We start from the raw sequence: 16,728 nt of genomic DNA on the forward strand, positions 1-16,728 counted from the left end.
CTCCTCTCTGTGTAACTCTTTCAAAATAAATAAAATCTTAAAAATAAAAAAAGGCATCACTTTTGTACTATCAAAAAGCCAAAAGATTTTAAGTTAAATCATCATAAGTGGGGCACTGTCTGAACTTTCAAAAATGTTTCCAGGTGTGTTATTCCAATTTATCATCAAAACAATGCTGTGGAATGGTTAATACAGATATCTAGTTTGGTTTTTATTTTTTAGGGAAGACTTTTTTTTCAAATTGGAAGAGACTGAGAAAACTAACAATGTAAATGAATTTAATGACTCTGAATTGAAATTAATTAAATAGGGTATATAACCAGATCTGTCAAAAATGTTCCCCTTGGAATATTCATCCCAGCAATTCCCTACCTCAAACCATTCAGGAAACCCAGACAATCCCATAATTTGTGAAGAGTTATAACTCACTGTGTAAATATTTGTACATGCAGGACCTCAAAAACCCAAGGTCTCTGGAAAGACAGGAGGGAGTCATCGCTCCCCAGGACCTGGCTTGCTCCCCACTTCACAACAAAGTGAGTGACATCAGCATCCTAGAATTTGGTGGGGCAGAGTGCTGTGCAAAGAAGTGGCCAGTTAAGCACTGTTTTGAGTGGTAATAAACTCAGCTGGCTCTTCACAGTTATAGAGCCTGTTACTAGACTTAGTGCAGGACCACTGAGGTAGGATGTGGTTGATGGGATTAGCATACACAAAAGTGGTATTTGTCAAGACCTAAAGCCCTGCAGCAGGGGGAAATCTTAAAGATCTTCTAATATTAAGTCAGTTTTTATAACTTTCAAGGGCTTCAGATCTCACATATTTAAAGTGAGGAAGTCAGACAAACTACCTAGGTCCATCAGTTATGACTATTATGCCTATGTCTCATTAAACCCTATATTTACATAAAATAATCACTTGACTATACCTGTTCTACAGATGAGGAAACAGAGAAGTTCAGGAGCCGGCCCAAGTCGCAGAGCTCCTGAGTGGCAGCACCACGACTCTAACACACCCTCTGCTTCCCGTCCACATCCGTCCCACCTCTCACACTCACACAGCAAGCAGTATGAAGGCATAAATGCAAGTCTTTGGCCTTCCCCACATCTCTGGCTCCATCCTGAGCTGGGGGGCCCTCGTATGCATGTGAAAGGAAACAGCGGTGTGCACATCCAAATCCATGTACTTCAACCACCCACTCTTGCCATCACCCACTGGCCACTCCTCTGGCTTAAGGGTGCCCACACCCTGGTAATATGGTCCATACTGTGGAGCATGGGCCAGGGAAACACCTCCCTGGAAACACACTGTGAACCAATTACTGCAGGGAGTTCTGGAGCCGGGATCTGTTGCCCAGAAGGAGGAACATGGGCTCCAGGCTTTGGGAGGCAGAAGCAGCCATGGCCTCTTTGAGCCCCGAGACCCGAGAACCCAACTAGAAGAAGGCTACAAGATGACCTCTCAGGGGCCGACGCTGTGGCACAGTGGGCTAAAAGCCCCAGCATGCAGCACAGGCATCCCATATGGGATATGGGCACCGCTTAGAGTGCCAGCTGCTCCACTTCTCATCCAGCAACGTGCTAATGCATCTAGGAAAGCAGCAGAGGATGGCCTAAGTCCTTGAGCCCCTTCACCCACATGGGAGATCTGGAAGAAGCTCTGGGCTCCAGGCTTTGGGGAATGAACCAGCAGATGGAAGACCGACCTCTCTTTCTTTCTTTACCTCTCTCTGTAACTTTGTCTTTCAAATAAAAAAAAAAATTAAATCTTTAAAAAAAAAAGATGACATCTCAAGCAGATGTCCAGGGAAGGGACTTCAATAGTCTAAGACAAAGACAACTCTGCCTTTGATATTCTGCCTCTCACAGGGTAAATATGCCAAATTCCTCTAACCAAGTGACTGCGACTGGGAATGGCTGCTCTAAATGCCTGCTGGCTAGGGCTGGCACTGAGGCATAGCGGGTGAGGCTGCTGCCTGCAGTGCTGGCATCCTGTATGGGCACCGGTTCCTGTCCCGGCTGCTTCACTTCTGATTCAGCTCTCTGCTATGGCCTGGGAAGGCAGTGGAGGATGGCCCAGGTCTCTGGAACCCTGCTTCCACCTGGGAGACCTGGAGGAGGTTCCTGGCTCCTGACCTCACGTGGCACAGCTCTGGCTGTTGCGACCATTTGGGGAATGAGCCAGCAGGTAGACTTTCTTTCTCTCTTTCAATTTCTCTGTAACTCTTCCTTTCAAATAAATAAATAAATCTTAAATAAATAAATGCCTGCTGGTATAAGGTCTGAATTTGAAAAAGTCATATTGGAATTAAGTTTAATTTTGATATTCTATATATCTGTACTTTAAAAAATCATATAAAGTTTTAAGTCATTATGACCAAAAACTAGTAAAATATAAAGAATTACTTTAGGGCCCGGCACTGTGGCACAGTGGGTTAATGCCCTGGCCTGAAGCGCCGGCATCCCATATGGGCACTGGCTTGAATCCAGCTGCTCCTCTTTCAATCCAGCTCTCTGCTATGGCCTGGGATAGCAGTGGAAGATGGCCCAAGTCCTTGGGCCCCCGCACCCGTGTAGGAGACCGGAGGAGGCTCCTGGCTCCTGGCTTCGGATCAGTGCAGCTCTGGCCGTTGCGGCCAACTGGGGAGTGAACCAGTGGATGGAAGACCTCTCTCTCTGCCTTTCCTCTCTCTGTGTAACTCTGACTTTCAGATAAATAAATAAATCTTAAAAAAAAATTACTTTAGGGGCCAGCGCTGTGGTGCAGCAGGTTATTGCCCTGGCCTGAAGCGCTGGCATACCATATGGGAGCTGGTTCGAGACCCAGCTGCTCCTCTTCCGATCCAGCTCTCTGCTATGGCCTGGGTAGCAGTGGAAGAAGTCCTTGGGCCCCTGCACCCAAGTGGGAGACCCGGAAAACACTCCTAGCTCCTGGCTTCGGATTGGCCCAGCTCCAGCCATTGCGGCCAATTGGGGAGTGAACCATCGGATGGAAGACTTCTTTTTTTCTTTCTTTTTTTTTTTTTTTACAGGCAGAGTGTACAGTGAGAGAGAGAGTCAGAGAGAAAGGTCTTCCTTTGCCGTTGGTTCACCCTCCCATGGCTGCCGCGGCCGGCGCATCGCGCTGATCCGAAGCCAGGAGCCAGGTGCTTTTCCTGGTCTCCCATGGGGTGCAGGGCCCAAGCACTTGGGCCATCCTCCACTGCACTCCCTGGCCACAGCAGGGAGCTGGCCTGGAAGAGGGGCAACCGGGAAGACTTCTTTCTTTCTGGCTCTCTGCCTCCCCTCTCTATTACTCTTTCAAATAAATAAATCTTTAAAAGAATTATATATCTCTCTCACTGTCTAACTCTACCTGTCAAAATTAAAAAAAAAATAAAGAATTACTTTAAATCCCATTAGAAAAATAACTTTGGATAAAATGGGTGAATACTTACATGCAGGTACTGTTGATACTACTACAACTCTACATTGTCAATGAAAGCCAACCCTTTAGATTTTGAATACTGTCCTTATCAATGGCTCACCTGAAATCATTTGCAATGATTTTCAGTAACTAAGAAAACCAAAGCCTCAAGCCCTAATACAGCTAAATTCTCGGCTTGCTCCAGAATAAACCTTCTATATGACAACTGCAAGCTTAACAAACAAATTAGAAACAGATCACTTGATTTATATTAAAGCCAAACCTCAAAAACATAGTTCTACATTCACTGTCATTGGGAAAAAATATATCTTCAGATTGCTGGATTCCTTAAAATAACCTATTTCAAATAACTGAATCCCCTATTATGCAAGGAAATTTTCATCTAAAATATTAACAACTCACCAACTGTTAGAAATGCTTCTGACCGTGTGGTGCCATGTTCATTTGTAGCTTCACAGATAAATTTCCCAGCATGCTCCCGGGTAGCAGCCTGAATATAGAGAGAGCTTGAGCCAGCCCGAGACATGATGAAGTAGACAGGCTCCAAGTCAAAGCCCCGGGGCCTTCCTAAGTGTGCTTTTCGGGATTTAGACCTAAGGACTTGAGATGGATGGCTGGTGATCAACCCATGGCTGTCATACCAGCGAATGACCGGAACTGGCATTCCAGTGGCATTGCAGGACAAAGTCACAAAGTCTCCATCTACCACTTCTGCACTTGCTGGCGCTGTCATTATAACTGGTTTGAATCCACTGTCTATTAAAAAAGTAATTCACAAACAAAAATTAAGAACATTATAGTACCTACAATGGAAAATAACTCCAACCTATTGCACAAATGTGACAGGAATGATTAGAAAGAAGATAAATTTTCTTAACTTTTACCATAAAAAAAAACTAACAGAATTTTTCAGAATTGTAGGCTCCTAAACATTTCCTGTCCTTCAGAAAAGACTTCCTGTCCTTCAGAAAGAAAGGAAAGTATAAAGAAACCTGTTGAGAGCTTTCCGATAGCTAAACTGCATACATCTGGCCACTCTCTGTAAATATAGGATATGTGAAGACAAAACCTTAGACCTTAACATGAAAAAAGTTATGGAGAGAGAGGAAGAGAGAGATCGATCTTCCATTCACTGTTTCGCTCCCCAAATGGCCACAATGGCTGGAGTTGGTACAAGCCAAAAACCAGCAGCGGGGAACCCCATTCAGGTCTCCAATGTGGGTGGCAGGGATCCAAATATCTGGACCATCTTCCACTGCTTTCCCAGGGACATAAGCAGGGAGCTGGATCAGAAGTGGAGCAGCTGGGACTAGTATCAGATAAGGGCACCATAGGTGGCAGCTTAACATGTAACACAGGCCCTTCTGTAGGTATTTTTCTTTCTAAATATTTATTTATTTATTTGAAAGGCAGAGTTACAGAGGCAGAGAGAGACAGAGAGAGAGACAGAGACAGACAGAGAGAGGTTCTCTATCTGCTGGTTCATCCCCCAAATGGCCACAACAGCTGGAGCTGGCCAATCCGAAGCCAAGAGCCAGGAGCTTCTTCTGGGTCTCCCACACAGGTGCAGGGGCCCAAGGACTTGGGCCATCTTCTACTGCTTTCCCAGGCCATAGCAGAGAGCTGGATCAGAAGTGGAGCAGCCGGGACTCGAACTGGCACTCATGAGATGCCAGCACTGCAGGCGCCGGCCCTGTAGGTATTTTTAAGTGAAGCTACGATAGAATACTTTTCTCCAGGATATATTTCTTTCTCTCTATTCCCACTTCCCAAGTCTGACAAAATCAACCAGCATCCACTTCAGGTTTCCGATTTTTTTGGCCAAGTGTGAAATGCTAGTCCACTGATAACTACCTATACTTTCCTGAGCATTCTCGAAGTTGAGTATCTTTTCGTATGTTCATGTGCCACTCATATTTTTCTTCATCTGTGGAATACTTTTTGTCACGGTTCCTGTGTGTTCATTTATCTTTTCTGCAATGGTTCAGAGGTCTCTGTGTCTACCAATATGGTTCATTTGATTAGTTCTGAATGTTACTAGTACCCTTCAGCCTTCCTGCTTTCCTTTGTACTTTTTAACACTGCCTTTTAAGAATGAGGACATTTTCATGGCAGTGAAGTAGTATCTTTTAAAATTAGCCTTTTAAAAGGTCTTACTGGGGCCAGCACTGTAGCTGTAGCATAGCAGGTAAAGCTGCCACCTGTGGTGCCGGCATCGCATATGGGCACCAGTTCAAGTCTCAGCTGCTCCACTTCCGATCCAACTCTCTGCTATGACCTGGGAAGGCAGTGGAAGATGGTCCAAGTCGTTGGGCCCCTGCACCCATGTGGGAGACCCGGAGGAAGCTCCTGGCTCCTGGTGTCGCATTGGCTCAACTCTGGCCATTGCAGCCATTTAGGGAATAGACCAGCAGATGGAGGACTTTCTCTCTCTCTCCCACACTCTCTCTCTCTCTCTCTCTCTCTCTCTCTTCTCTATCTGCCTCTGCCTCTCTGTAAAATCTGCCTTTCAAATAAACAAATAAATATTTTATAAAAAGTCTTATTAAAGAGTTTAACCCACAAACCATAAATTCTCCAATATTTTCTTTAATAATGTTTCTATTTTCTTTCATACTGAAGTCTTTAATCTACTGGGAATGTATCTTTGTACATATGACGTGAGTTAAAATTTAATTTCATTTTTTTCTCCATTTTGATAACCAGTTCCACCACATGAGAACTAGGAGCAGACAGCCTCCCTGGGGGCTGAGATGCCCTCATGCACAGATGTCTTTTCACAGTCTTTATCATGTTCCAAGACTTTAGCTGCTCCTGTTCCAATACAACACTTTCAGAATCACCATAGAGCTTTTATACATGTATGGCAAGTTTCCTGTGTTCTTTTTCTTCTTTTAACGTGCCACTTGGGACACCAACATCCCATATCTGGGTTCAGACCCTGGCTCCTCTTCCAATTCCAGTTGCTGCAGATGTGCAGGTGATGGCTCAAGCACTTAGGTCCTTGCCACCCATATAAAAGACTGACAAATACAAATTTTAAAAATATAACAATAGCTGGCAAACTGAAATATTTTATGTTGACAACCATATCAGCTATAAATTAATACCAATTTTGTTTCTTGATTTCATGTCTTTTTCTGCTGTTAGAATCTCTAGTACAATGACTAGAAGACATTATAAAGGGAGAAATTCTAATATAACCTCATTATAATGTCTTTTTAAAAACTGATGTTTCCTCGGCCGGCGCCGCGGCTCACTAGGCTAATCCTCTGCCTTGCGGCGCCGGCACACCGGGTTCTAGTCCCAGTCGGGGCGCCAGATTCTGTCCCGGTTGCCCCTCTTCCAGGCCAGCTCTCTGCTGTGGCCAGGGAGTGCAGTGGAGGATGGCCCAAGTCCTTGGGCCCTGCACCCCATGGGAGACCAGGAGAAGTACCTGGCTCCTGCCATCGGATCAGTGCGGTGCGCCAGCCACAGCGCGCCAGCCGCGGCAGCCATTGGAGGGTGAACCAACGGCAAAGGAAGACCTTTCTCTCTGTCTCTCTCACTGTCCACTCTGTTAAAAAAATAATAATAATAAAAATAAATAATAAAAAAACTGATGTTTCCTGTTAGTTTGTCAGACACTCTATAGTCAAGAAAAAATTTGTTCTGGGGTCCCTGTAGTGATGCAGCAGGTAAAGATGCCGCCTGCAATGCTGGCATCCCATATAGGGGCCAGTTTGAGTCCCGGCTGCTCCACTTCTGATCCAGCTCCCTGCTAATGTGCCTGGAAAAGCAGCACAAGATGGCCCAAGTGCTTGGGCCCCTGACACCCATATGGAAGACTCAGTTGGAACTCCTGGTTCATAGCTTCAGCCTGGCCCAGCCCTGGCCACTGAAGCCACTTGGAAAGTAAACCAGGGGGCCAGCACTGTGGCGTAGTGGGTAAAAGCCACCACCTGCAGTGCCCACATCCCATATGAGTGCCAGTTCAAGTCCTGATTGCTCCACTTCCAATCCAGCTCTCTGCTATGGCCTGGGATAGCAGTGGAAGATGGCCCAAGTGCTTGGGCCCCTGCACCTGCAGGGGAGACCCAGAAGAAGCTCCTGGCTCCTGGCTTCGGATCGGCACAGCTCCAGCCGTTTTGGCCAACTGGGGAGTGAACCAGTGGATGGAAGACCTTTCTCTCTACCTCTCCTTTCTCTCTGTGTAACTCTGACTCTCAAGTAAATAAACACATCCTTTAAAAAAAAAAAAAAAAAGTAAACCAGTGGGTGGAAGATCTCTCTGCCTCTCCCTCTCTCTGTAACCCAAATTTTCAAATAAATAAATAAATCTTTTAAAAAGAAAATATCTTTCTATTTCCATTTTTTTAACATGGACCCCAGTAGCCAAGAGCCTGAGCACCAGCTTTGGAGAGAGAGGTGAGACCAGGCTACAGCAGCTCAAGCCACTGGTTATAAAGCTGCAGGAAGGGCCTGGTCTAAGTCCGGCTTGGAGTTCTGTGGCGAACAGTATACCTGCCAACCTAGAGGAAAAAAAGGGGGCACGTTTCTCTCTCCCCAACCACTTGGCACTGGCATCCTGTAACTAGCTAAGAGGGGGTGGGTGCCATTGTGGACACACATAACAGCTGTGCGAGCTCATGTCCACGTGCCCCACAACCAATCGAGAGGAAACACCTGAGTCTGGCTGGGAGCACTGACAAGGGGCTCAGTGATCATGACTGTGGGAACCTGTGTGCCTGGACTGTGAAAATATTGTGGCTGTGTGTGAGGGCGCAGGTGTGGCTGGGACTTTGGGCAGTCACTGTGAGCATGTGAGCTGCCCACATGCTCGGGGCTCTTTAATTCCCTTGTGAGAGTCATTATTGCAGGATCTGTGCTCACACCAAGGACTACATGGATCCTTTGTGTGTTTCTTGTGGCAGTGCGAACGAATATTATACCTACTGGGGCTAGCGACCAGTTCGCTAGCACCTGGCTATTTAAAAGAAATGTTAATGGAGTGTTGTGGGTTGGAGGGAAGTTATGGGGGGGGGAAGGAAGCTATTGTAATCCATAAGCTGTACTTTGGAAATTTATGTTCATTAAATAAAATAAAATAAAATAAATGTTAATGGATCTAAAGGGAGACATAGACTCCTATACAATAGTAATGAGACTTCAATACCCTACTTTCAGCAATGGAGAAATCAAGCAGACAGAAAATCAGCAAGGAGCCAGCCAATCGACATGATACACCAAATGGACCTGATGGATATCTACAGAAATTTCCATCCTACAGTTGCAGAATACACATTCTCACCAGTGCATGAACTTTCTCTAGCATAGATCACAGGCCAGGCCATAAAGCAAGTCTCAGCAAATCCAAAAAAATTGAAATCACACCATGCATCTTCTCTAACCATGATGGAATGAAGCTGGAAACCAACAACTCAAGAATCTCTAGAACATATGCAAACACATGGAGACTGGACAACATGCTCCTGAATGAACAGAGTCATAGTAGAAATCAAAAAACTGTTGAGGAATGGTTTTTTTTGACTATTTGTTGAACTCTTAGTATAATCTTCTGTGTATAAAGTTAATTGAAAGTAGATTTTAGTAAAAAATAATGAGTGGGAGGAGGAGGAGGAAGTGAGGTCAGAGAGCAGGTGGGAGTGGGGCATGGTGGGAAGAATCATGATGTTACTAAAGTTCTATTTGTGAAATGCATGAAGTTTATATATACCTTCAATAAAAGGTTTCTGGAGGGAAATTTCGCATTACCTTTCACAAAAGGAAAACAAAAAGCTTGGCATTGACTTTCCTTTCCCGTAGCATTCCTGCATGATTTTGGAATCGAGATTATACTGCCTGGATCGTCTCCACCTTTTCCTTTCCTCTGGAAGCATCTGTGTAGTATCTGGAAAGGTCTATTATTTCAAAGTTTGGCAGAATCCTCCAGGAGACCATCTGGCCTGGTGTTTTCTTTGTGGGAAGATTTTTAACTGCTAATTCAATGTGTTTCATAGTTGTAGGACTATTCACACTTTTTCTTCTCGTCAGCTTCACTGTTATATTTTCCCTTAGAATCTGTCTATTTCTGTCTATGTTTGAAAACTAATCTTATCACAGTCTTCTTATTTTTAATCTCTACAAGCCTTTCACTTATTGTCCCATTTTTATTCCTAATAATTTAATTGTACCTGCTCTCCTCTTGCTCAATCTTGCCAAAAATGTGTCCATTTTATTAGACTTTTCAAAGGACTAATTTCTATCTTTATTGATGCTCTCTATTTCACCTTTATTTTCTACTTAATTCATTCCTGCCTTATATTAGGTTTTTAATTCTGTACTGCATTTGTCCATTCTTCTGTTCTTTTACTCAGTTCACCATATTTCAGTCTTACTGATTTTCTTTTATAGTCATCTAAGGCTATAAATTTCTTACTAAATCCCATTTTTGCTATTTCCCATAAAACTTGACCTATAGCATTTTCATTACTATTCAGTCCAAAATATTTTACATTTCCATTATGATTTCTTTTTGAGCCAGGCTTGGGAAGTATAATTTTAAATTTCCAAGTACATGGTAATTTTTATTCTTAAATTATCTAATGATTACTAATTTTAAAATTAATTGCACAAAGGTTAGAAAATGTGGTCTATCTCATACTTATTCCCTAAAATTTGAAATATTTACAACTCATGACAGATAAACTATTTTTTTTTTTTTTTTGACAGGCAGAGTGGACAGTGAGAGAGAGAGAGACAGAGAGAAAGGTCTTCCTTTGCCGTTGGTTCACCCTCCAATGGCCGCCGCGGCCAGCGCGATGCGACCGGCGCACCGCGCTGATCCGATGGCAGGAGCCAGGAGCCAGGTGCTTTTCCTGGTCTCCCATGGGGTGCAGGGCCCAAGCACCTGGGCCATCCTCCACTGCACTCCCTGGCCACAGCAGAGAGCTGGCCTGGAAGAGGGGCAACCGGGACAGAATCCGGCGCCCCGACCGGGACTAGAACCCGGTGTGCCGGCGCCGCTAGGCGGAGGATTAGCCTAGTGAGCCGCGGCGCCGGCCCTGATAAACTATTAATTTCTCTCTATATATCAAGAACTCATATATCAGTAGGAAAAAAGACTTAATCCATCTATTTTTGTAAAATGAGTAAAAAAAGAATGAAGAGTCAATACACAGGAAAGCAAACTCAAATGATCCATAAATATATGAAAGGACACCCAACTTCTCTCATAAGAAAAGAAATAGAGATTAATAGATGTGTTTCCTTTTTTCCTTTGGATAAGTAAAGACTTCTTAAGGACTGACATTACCCCTCCTTGGTCAGACATTGCTGGTGGGAGTTAAATAAGTCACAATTATGGACAGCAATCCAACAGCATCTATCAAAAACACACATCTGGTCTTATTCTGCAAATTCATTTCTAGAAATTTGTTCTGATATACATGTGCTAAATAATCTTTATAGGAAAGCATTCATTATAGAACTGTTTGTAGTAGCAGCAGATCAGAAACAGCCAATGAGGCACTGGTCAGGCTGCTCAACCACGCAATGGAATACTGAGCAGTCACTCAGAAAAGGAATGAAAATATCCCCTCTGTGTACCACATGGGGAGACAGCCGAGGGGTGTGTTAAGTGGACAATTTTAAGGCAAAGAATGCGGGGCAGACACTTAGCCTTGCAGTCAAGATGCCCACATCCCACAGCAGAGTACTGCTTTCGATTCTCAGCTCCAGCTCCCAATTCCAGCTTCCTGCCAATGGAGACCCTGGGAGGCAGTGGTGACAGGTCAACTGGTTGGGTCCCTGCCACCCATGTGAGAGACCTGGATTCAGTTCCTGGCTCCCAAATTCAGCCCTGGGCCAGTTCTGGCTGCTGCAGGTATTTAGGGAGTAAACTAGTAGATGCATGCTCTATCTGTGTGTGTCTGTGTGTGTGTGTGTGTGTGTGTGTTTCTCTCTGCCTCTCAAATGCTGCCATGATTTATGTTAAAAAATACAGATTACAAAATGCAAGTACACACACATGTATGCAAGCACACACTGCTTGCATGTTCATATATACAAGTATTCAAGAAATAGATAAAACTAGTTAGTTCTTCTTTTTTAAGATTTACTTTATTTATTTGAAAGACATGAGTTATAGAGAGAGGTAGAAACAGAGAGAGGTAAGTCTTCGAACCACTGGCTCACTCCCCAAAATGGCTGCAACAGCCAGGGCTGAACTGATCTGAAGCCAGGAGACAGGAGCTTCTTCTGGGTTTCTCACATGGATGCAGGGGCCCAAGGCCTTTGGTCATCCTCTGCTGCTTTGCCAGGTACATTAGCAGGAATCTGGATCAGAGGTGGTGCAGCTGGGACTCAAACCAGCGCCCATATGAGATGCAAGCTCTGCAGGCCAGGGCTTTAACCTGCTTTGCCACAACGCCAGCCCTCTAATTAGTTCTAAAGAGGGAATCTCACTGGCTGGAGAACAGGAATGAGAGAGACTTTACCCACAATTTTTTAACTATGTAGTACATACTGCAAATTTGGTACAGTATGTTAAGCCACTACCTGTGATGCTAGCATCACACATGAGCACCAGTTGGAGTCCTGGCTGCTCCACTTCTGATCGAGTTCTCTGCTAATGCACATAGGAAAGCAGTAGATGACGGCCGGAGTGCTTCAGCCCCTGCCACCCATGTGGGAAAACTGGATAGAGTTCCAGGCTCCTGGCTTCAGCCTGGCCTAGACCTGGCCATTGCAACCATTTGGGGAATGAACCAATAAGATCAAAGATCCTTCTCTCTCTTTCCCTCTCTCTCTCTCCCTCTCTCTCTCTCTCTATCTCTATCTCCCTCCAAGTCTCCCTTTTAAATAAATAAATAAATTTTTTAAATGTTCTTATAATGAGCTTGATGAAATAAGGTTGCTTCTTTATAAAAATACTTATCTGCCACTAGATAGGAACCTGAACATAATGCTAGTGTTGTGGTAGCATTATTTTCTTTTAGTAAAAATGATTTCATTTTGAACCACCTTATAAAAGTCTATCCAGGGGCTGGTGCTGTGGCGTAGTGGGTAAAGCCGCAACCTGCAGTGCCAGCATCCCATATGGGTGCCAATTCAAGTCCTGGCCGCTCTATGTCCGATCCAGCTCTCTGCTATGGCCTGGGAAAACAGTAGAAGATGACCCAAGTCTTTGGGCCGCTGCACCCGGGTGGGAGACCTGGAGGAATCTCCTGGCTCCTGGCTTCGGATCAGCGCAACCAGCGGATGGAAGACCTCTCTCTCTCTGCCTCTCCTTCTCTATGTGACTCTTTCAAATAAATAAATCTTTAAAAAAAAAAAAAAAAAAAAGCCTAACCATAATGAAAAATTTCCAGTAATTACATGGCCCTAAAGCCTACCGTTTTTAATTTCAAGTCTTCCAGTTGATTGCATAAATCCAATCCCATTATCCGCCACACACTGATAGAGTCCGGTATCTTCCAAGGTAACCCCACTGATTGTTAACTGATTCCCTATAGTTAGGTGTCGTGGGGATGGGTGAATGGGCTGTGCATTATGAAACCAGGTGCGTTTGGGGGTTGGATTCCCGTGCACATTGCAGGTAAAATGAGCTGTGGCACCTAGAGACACCGTCAGGTCTTGCAGTCCTGCAGAAATTGAGGCATGTTCTGAAAATAAAACACACAAGTTAAACTCCAGTCCTCCAGATGTACTTTTTAAATTATCACTCGAGTCATATAAAATCTTCTCTCTCCCAATAACTAGTTGAAACCAACTTGTATTGTTTACTCACATTCTTCCATCTGCTGTGGTCAGTAGGAAAAAATTAGAAATGTATTTAACTTTCCACTAATAGGATAAACCATATGTTATTAATAAGTTGGTCTCCTTTTATAGATTGCTGCACCCACTTAACTCCCCCAACACACAGGAACACACAAACATACACACAGGCACACACACACAAACCACAGCTTCTAATCCTGGGCTTTTCTTGTTTATTTCAGGTGACTAATTTGAAATAAAGTAACAGCTTCCCTGGATTTCACACTAAACAAGAGCCAAAACAGAAGAAGGGTTGATTCAGAGATTAAAGTCTTTTTATAATCAATTCTACTTTGAGTTTAGGTGTATAATAGGCAAGGGGGGACATCCTATACATCCATAAAGTCACTTTTTACCCAAAAAAGTAGATCACGTAACAACATTTGGAGTATATTAAAATAAATTATTATGCATATTAATACAGTCCTGGTTATCATTGGATTTAAAAGTCTACTTGCCACAGACTTTTATCAGTTTCAGTGTTGCTAACCTATATCAGGCCATTGTGTAAATAACATGTGGATGATTTAAATAAAAAGGTATTTACTATGAATTAGTTTCTAATTTTTCTGATTTTCATGAAGACCTGTTTTGATAAAGGAAAACAGTTCTTGCTGCTACACATGACAATCAGGTAGCTGGCAGGAAGAAAAGGGATGGCTCGGAGATAAAGAAAATACAGGTGGCATATCCCTCAGCCAAAATGCTAAGGACCAAGATTGTTTCAGAAATTAGTCTATCAGATTTTGGAATATTTGCCTAGACTTTAATGGCTGGGCATTCCTAATCTGAAACTCTGAAATACTGCACTCTGAAACTGTTCAGTATAAGGTCTGCACTCGGGGGCCGGCGCCGTGGCTCACTTGGTTAATCCTCCGCCTGTGGTGCCGGCATCCCATATGGGTGCTGGGTTCTAGTCCTGGTTGCCCCTCTTCCAGTCCAGCTCTCTGCTGTGGCCTGGGAAGGCAGTGGAGGATGGCCCAAGTGCTTGGGCTCCTGCACCAGCATGGGAGACCAGGAGGAAGCACCTGACTCCTAGCTTCAGCTTGGCATAGCTCCGGCTGTAGCGGCCATTTGGGGGGTGAGCCAATGGAAGGAAGACCTTTCTCTCTGTCTCTCTCATTGTCCAACTCTATCTGTCAAAAAAAATTTAAAAAAAAAAAAAAAAGGTCTGCACTCAGAAAGTGCTAGGGAGTGGGCATTTGGGCCATTACTTATGATGCCCAAGTCCCATGTCCAAGTGCCCGGGTTCAATGCCTGCCAGCCCTTGACCCTAGCTGCCTGCTAATGCAGACCCTGGGAGGCACCGGTGATGGCTCAGGTAACTGGGTTCCTCCCATCCCCAAGGAGACCAGGACTGAGTTCCTAGCTCCTGGCGTCAGTACCAGCCAGAGGCTGTTGCAAGCATTTGGGGAGTGAACCAGAAGATGGGAGCTCGCTCTCTCTCCCCCACCTCCAAATAAAAAATCGAAATATTTTTTAACTTCTGGATTTCAGAGAATTTCAGATTTTGAATTTTCAGGTTAGGGACATTCAACCTACAAATGGAAACGTCGTAAAATAATAAGGTAGATAGAGGTAATCACAAAAGGGAAAATAAAATGACACTGACAGACTTCGTTTTGATGTCTTTCTAGTCAGTTCCCTTGGTTACCGCTATTGTATACTACACACAGATACAGCCCAGACTCTTCCAGTTGACTGATTTCCAGTTTTTTCCCTCCCCATCATGAATGTGGGAGAACAAGTTCTGCATTACATCACCAAGCCAGGGGTAAGGCTCCCAAGAACATCCACTGTGAAATGCAATCAGCAATCCTTAGGAAAAACCAAGCCCGTTCTGGCTACTGGCGTAGATATTTCTAGATATGTCCTATTTTGTTTCTCGTGCACAACTAATCTTTCCTTCAAACATTAGACCAGAAAAAAAAAAAGCGTTTACTCAGTAACATCTTACCCAGTACAGTAACCCTGTAGGTCACGTGCTTCACGTCCCCCGAGGAGCGCCCCACCACGCAGGTGTAGTTGCCCGCGTCGGCCAGGCCGATGCTGTCCGTGGCAAGGTGAGAGTGCCACCTCCTCCAGCTCCTGCCTAGCACGGCCTCCTGCCCATCCTTCAGCCAGTGCACTCTCGAGGCCGGGACCCCGCTCACCACACACTCCAGGGTTACAGCGCTGCGGGAGGGAACGGTCATCGCCTTGGAGACGGCTGGGTGAAGAATGCGCAAATCCTCTGGGGAAGAGCCTGGACAGGGGAACACAAGAACGCGCCAGTCAGCATCCACTTCCACCGTCGTCCGCAGCTAAGCTGTGTGCACCCCTGGGTGCCCACTGATTCCTCTTAATGCCACGAGGTCCTCCGAGGTAGTTAACGCGGGTTGAGCTGACGATTAGCAGATGTGTGGTCCTTTGGGGGAACTTCTGCACTAGTCACGTGGAAACGGAGAATTCTCAAGATCAGAAATCTCTCTATTGCGCTCCAACTTACTGGCGCTACATCAACTCAAAGGCCACCACCTAAGAATCAGCCCTAGGCTTTACTGTACCTGAGAGAAAGAGCACAGATCTCTCCCGCTTTCCCAAATTCACAGTTGGCTATCCATTTGACTATTACTGCTAAAAAACTGTATTTCCTCTATAATTTTTCTTTGTGTTTGAGCAAAGGGCAAAATTCCCTCCCCGAGTTCACTCTGTCACCTCAAAAAATTCCTGTCTCTACCGTTGTATTTTTAAAACATATACAGGGGCCGGTGCTGTGGTGTAGTGGGTAAAGCTGACTCCTGCAGTGCCAGCATCCCATATGGGTGCCAATTCGAGTCCCACTTCTGATCCAGCTCTCTGCGATGGCCTGGGAAAGCAGTAAAGGATGACCCAAGTCCTTCAGCCACTGAACCCACGTGGGAGACCTGGATGAGGCTCCTGGCTTTGGATCAGCACAGCTCTGGTCATTGCGGCCATCTGGGGAGTGTACCAGAGGATGGAAGACCTTTCTCTTTCTCTGCAACTCTGCCTTTCAAATAACACAAATAAATCTTTTTTTTTAAATATTTAATTAAAAAAAAAAAAAAAACATGTATAGTGGGGCTGGTGTCCTGGTGTAGCAGGTTAAGCCAACACCTGAAACACCGGCATCCCAGTTGGGCTCCACTTCGGATCCAGCTCCCTGCTAATGTGCCTGGGGAAACAGTGGAAGATTGGGAGACCCAGAAGAAGCTTCTAGCTTTGGATCAACCCAGCTCTGACCATTGTGGCCATTTGGGGAGTGAACCAGTGGATGGAAGACCTCTCTCTCTAACTATGCATTTCAAATAAATAAAATAAATTTTGAAAAAAAGAATTTTTTTTTAGTTTAAAACATGTACAGTGCTACTCCATAAAGCACTCATGTATTTACATTTTTGGTAAGACTTTCTTACTATAAACAACAGGATCTGAAAAAAACATGGAATCTCATTCCCCAACTTCTTATGATGAACACTTTAGAAGATTCCTGCTTTTCTG

The 16,728-nt window shown here is 44.5% G+C and overlaps 1 protein-coding gene across 25 annotated transcripts in view; it reads right to left on the bottom strand.

Annotated features, from left to right (window-relative positions):
• The window catches only part of CDON (cell adhesion associated, oncogene regulated), a 109,872-nt gene that overhangs the window by 50,448 nt on the left and 42,696 nt on the right, over nt 1-16,728 (bottom strand). For 15 of the 25 annotated variants that reach the window (XR_007920241.3, XR_011378521.2, XR_001793506.4 and 12 more), the window contains 3 exons: nt 15,185-15,472; nt 12,801-13,070; nt 3,829-4,182 (listed from right to left, as the gene is read on the bottom strand). Coding sequence is in view for 22 of the 25 variants with exons in the window: in XM_089335404.1 (XP_089191530.1) it covers nt 3,829-4,182; nt 12,801-13,070; nt 15,185-15,472 (912 nt within the window). In the remaining 3 variants the exon portion in view is untranslated. The remainder of the gene's footprint in view (nt 1-3,828; nt 4,183-12,800; nt 13,071-15,184; nt 15,473-16,728) is intronic. The other 10 variants (XM_089335439.1, XM_008259493.5, XM_070048248.2 and 7 more) reach the window with 1 other exon arrangement.

This window comes from Oryctolagus cuniculus, chromosome 1 (assembly GCF_051225735.1).
Source record: "Oryctolagus cuniculus isolate XC-2025 breed Fujian yellow rabbit chromosome 1, ASM5122573v1, whole genome shotgun sequence".
Classification (NCBI taxonomy): domain Eukaryota; kingdom Metazoa; phylum Chordata; class Mammalia; order Lagomorpha; family Leporidae; genus Oryctolagus; species Oryctolagus cuniculus.